We start from the raw sequence: 3,326 nt of genomic DNA, 5'->3' as shown, positions 1-3,326 counted from the left end.
TTATAAAGACTATAATAACCCTGAAATAAATTAAAATTACAAAAACACCATGATTTTTGCCCCAAAACGACGTTATTCTATCTATTTTTTCATACCTACTTTATTACTAGTCTCCTACGTCATTAGATCGAAATCTCAAGAGGAGAGAGAAATTGTAAAGATTATTTGAGATTTTGATCTAATAATATTAGAGAGTGGTAGATATGGTAGACATAAAAAAAAGATAGAATAACATATTCCTATATATATACCTATCTTATTTCATTAGAAATATTTAACAGCAAAAATTTATAAAATTCAAATGTTGTTATTGATGCATTTAGTTAAATTATATTGTACATGTGCTAGGCAAGAGATGCATATCCCGTATCAGAATGAAATTAAAGTGGTCTGCTAAGTTCCGTGATTGTGGTATTTTAATTGTACATTAGATGCGGTAGTTTGGCACTCGCATTATTGTGTGTCCCCTTCCATGAAGATGCAACCTTGCTTTGCATTCTTGACTACGACAGGAGGCTCTGGCTCTAGCTTCAATGGTTGAACATTCCCCAACAATTTGACTAAAAACATCAAAAATCCAAAAATGCTTCAACTAATTAAATTAAAATATATAGTGTTCTGTGCAGCTGTGCACTGAATAATTTGTCTCAGGTTATTACCTATCATCAGAATATAGCATTGAAAACGAGAACATACCCTTCGGCTCAGCTGTGATTAGAATGAATGAATAAGAGAATAGGTAACAGCTACACTTGGTTTCAATTCTGAATAAATGTGCCGTGCGCAGTCAACTTTAACCCTTTTTACCGACCAATAATTACTAAAACGAGTAAAAATTCCACCAATAATTTCCTTTCTTTTTTATACCCAACAACATGTCAGTTTTTAATCACTTGAAATTCTATTCCCGAGTAATAATCCATTTTCATTCCTTTGTTTTTTTAAGAATAATATAATCATTAAAAAAAAATGCTTACCTATCATCCACTAGATTAAGTTTTTAGGTTGAATATTGATTCTTTACATAATATTATAATTTTAGTGATCATAAGATCACGATTTCAATTTTCACCATCTTACATTCAAGTGGAAATAAATAATGACAAGATAAATCAAAATTGAACTTGTACAATATCTACGTTTCAAGTTCAAAGGGCTCCTGTATAATAAGATGTGTTACAAAATAATAATATAAACTATTAAAAAAGTTTAATAATTTAAATTTATGGGTTGATTTGATTCTTTATAATTTTCGCTCTTTCCAACATAGAATAATCTAAATGAACAGTTAAGAAAGAACTAGTAACTGAATTTCACTAAATTCGATCAATTTTCATTCCAAAAGTTAAACGGCTCACAGCAAAGCATGCTGCAAAAGAGCATGATGCCACTATTTACAGGAGAAATCAAAGTACCAAAGGTGGCGATCATCCCTTTTTTTTTTCTTTCTATTCCCTACTCAACCAAGTACAGAACCTCATTGTTTTATATAGCTTGGTTTGTGTCTAAAACTGGAAAGACGCGCGTGCCCTTAGCCTTACAAAGCCTCAAAGAAGTAAAAGGAAAAAAAACAAAAAAAAAAAAAAAAACTAGTCCTCGAGATATTTATTCCACCATTTCATTTGCTTTATTGATTCTGCACGGGATATCTCACTCCTGTTGCCAAAGCACGTTGCTGCTCTATCTGCACATAACCATATAATTATTATAGGATATCGTAAATTCGTATTAATGTCTTAATCATAATAATTAATGATGTAGTGAATGCAACTTTACCTGGAATAGTTCGTGAAATTTGTTCTTTAGATAGCAATATTCATGCTCCAGCATCTCCAAGGCTCGCAAGCATCTGCAATTGGGCACGTACAAGATTATTTTTGTGAGATATGTTAAGGAATATTATAAACCATTAAAAAAACTCTTACTCAACTGCTAAATTTTTTGATTATATGATATCAGAGTTTCAGCGATCATTAATTCACGAGCCTCTTTCATTTAAATAATATAAATCATAATAAAAAAAACTCACCTTAGACTTTTGGGATAAATTTGTATTATTGTAATATTACGAGGTTGAGAATATAATAAGGATTAAGTATAATGAATGAATAAAGTTTATAAATGTTTAGGAAAGAGGGGGAACGGAAAAGGGTGACCGTGGAGGGTTTCAGCTTTTCAGGAGGAAAAAGCAAGTTGTATTTTTTTCAGTTGTTGGGTTGAGAAAAAGAGTGCACGAATTTCGAAGGAGTTAGGGAATAGGAACCCACCCAGCACGGTTGCTCTGTTCAGTAGCGGCACGAAAGGCAATGCAGACGTGTGTGACTCTCTTGGCACCAATGCTTGAGCTGCTACCCATAAACTGATTCAAATGAATTCCCATTTTCCTGTAGTCCGATAACTCCTTCTCCATTCTGCAATCATAACATCAATTATTAACCAAACTCAACCCTTCTTTAACCCCATTAATTATTAACTCACATTCATAATAACATAACATATCATAGTATTATATTACATAGCTCATATGTCATAACTAAAACAACGTAAGTCATAATGCAAACTCAAGAAGGAAAAAAAAAAAAAAAAAGGCAAGAAAGATTAATTACAGTAATCCTCTGAGATTCCTAAGTAGCTTCTCGGACTCATGGAAATAAATGTTGACAACCTCAGAAACGAAGTTGGGGGAGGTTTCATCTTGCAGCTGTTGAAGCTGTAAAAATTGTTCATCCAACACTCCCTGCATGAAATCACCACAAATATATATATGAATTATCCCATACATATATATTTACGTAAAAAGTAAGTTTGTCTGCGATAACAGAATTTAACGATATTAAGGTATACGCACGTACCTGGTGGAATAGGAAGGCGAGGAGGCGGTTCATGTCGGCCCACAAGAGGTCCGCACCCAAACCAAGCATCCACAGAGGGAGACCCGTTTTGGCTTAACTGATGAATCACTCAACAAATGAAGTGTGAATCAAAGCACTATACTCACACACCGACAAGTTTTGTTTCTTTTTACTCTCTTTTATTTGGGTTTTGTGTTCCAGCTTCTATTCCTGTCGCGGGAATGCCGCTAGTATTTAAAGCCTTCGGCAAATTAAGGACCCCATTATTTTTCTTTTCTTTCCATCAAATTTGTACTTAGTGCAAATTATTTAATTCATTTAAAGAAGAGAAAATATATATTTATAAACTTGTTGTTTATAAACTTAATTATTATGTACTCGGCGGCGTAGTATATAAATCAATTCATGTACTATCTTGAGTATACAATTAAGTTTATAAGTGTTAGAGAATAATATAAATCTTTAAAAAGGTTT

General features: G+C 32.7%; 1 protein-coding gene across 1 annotated transcript; it reads right to left on the bottom strand.

Moving 5' to 3' along the window:
• Positions 1-1,627: 1,627 nt before the first annotated feature.
• LOC133296351 (pseudo histidine-containing phosphotransfer protein 6-like) lies at positions 1,628-2,939 on the bottom strand. The gene is made up of 5 exons (XM_061495318.1): positions 2,853-2,939; positions 2,607-2,737; positions 2,268-2,411; positions 1,777-1,849; positions 1,628-1,684 (listed from the first exon to the last, which is right to left on the bottom strand). Exons 1-5 carry the CDS (start codon positions 2,919-2,921, stop codon positions 1,628-1,630), a joined length of 474 nt encoding a protein of 157 aa, XP_061351302.1. The 5' UTR covers positions 2,922-2,939.
• Between the last annotated feature and the right edge of the window lie 387 nt (positions 2,940-3,326).

Source organism: Gastrolobium bilobum, unplaced genomic scaffold (genome assembly GCF_033153095.1).
Source record: "Gastrolobium bilobum isolate Gb01-03AN ecotype WA unplaced genomic scaffold, APGP_CSIRO_Gbil_v1 utg4031, whole genome shotgun sequence".
NCBI classification, from domain to species: domain Eukaryota; kingdom Viridiplantae; phylum Streptophyta; class Magnoliopsida; order Fabales; family Fabaceae; genus Gastrolobium; species Gastrolobium bilobum.
This window is presented reverse-complemented; position numbering and strand designations above follow the sequence as displayed.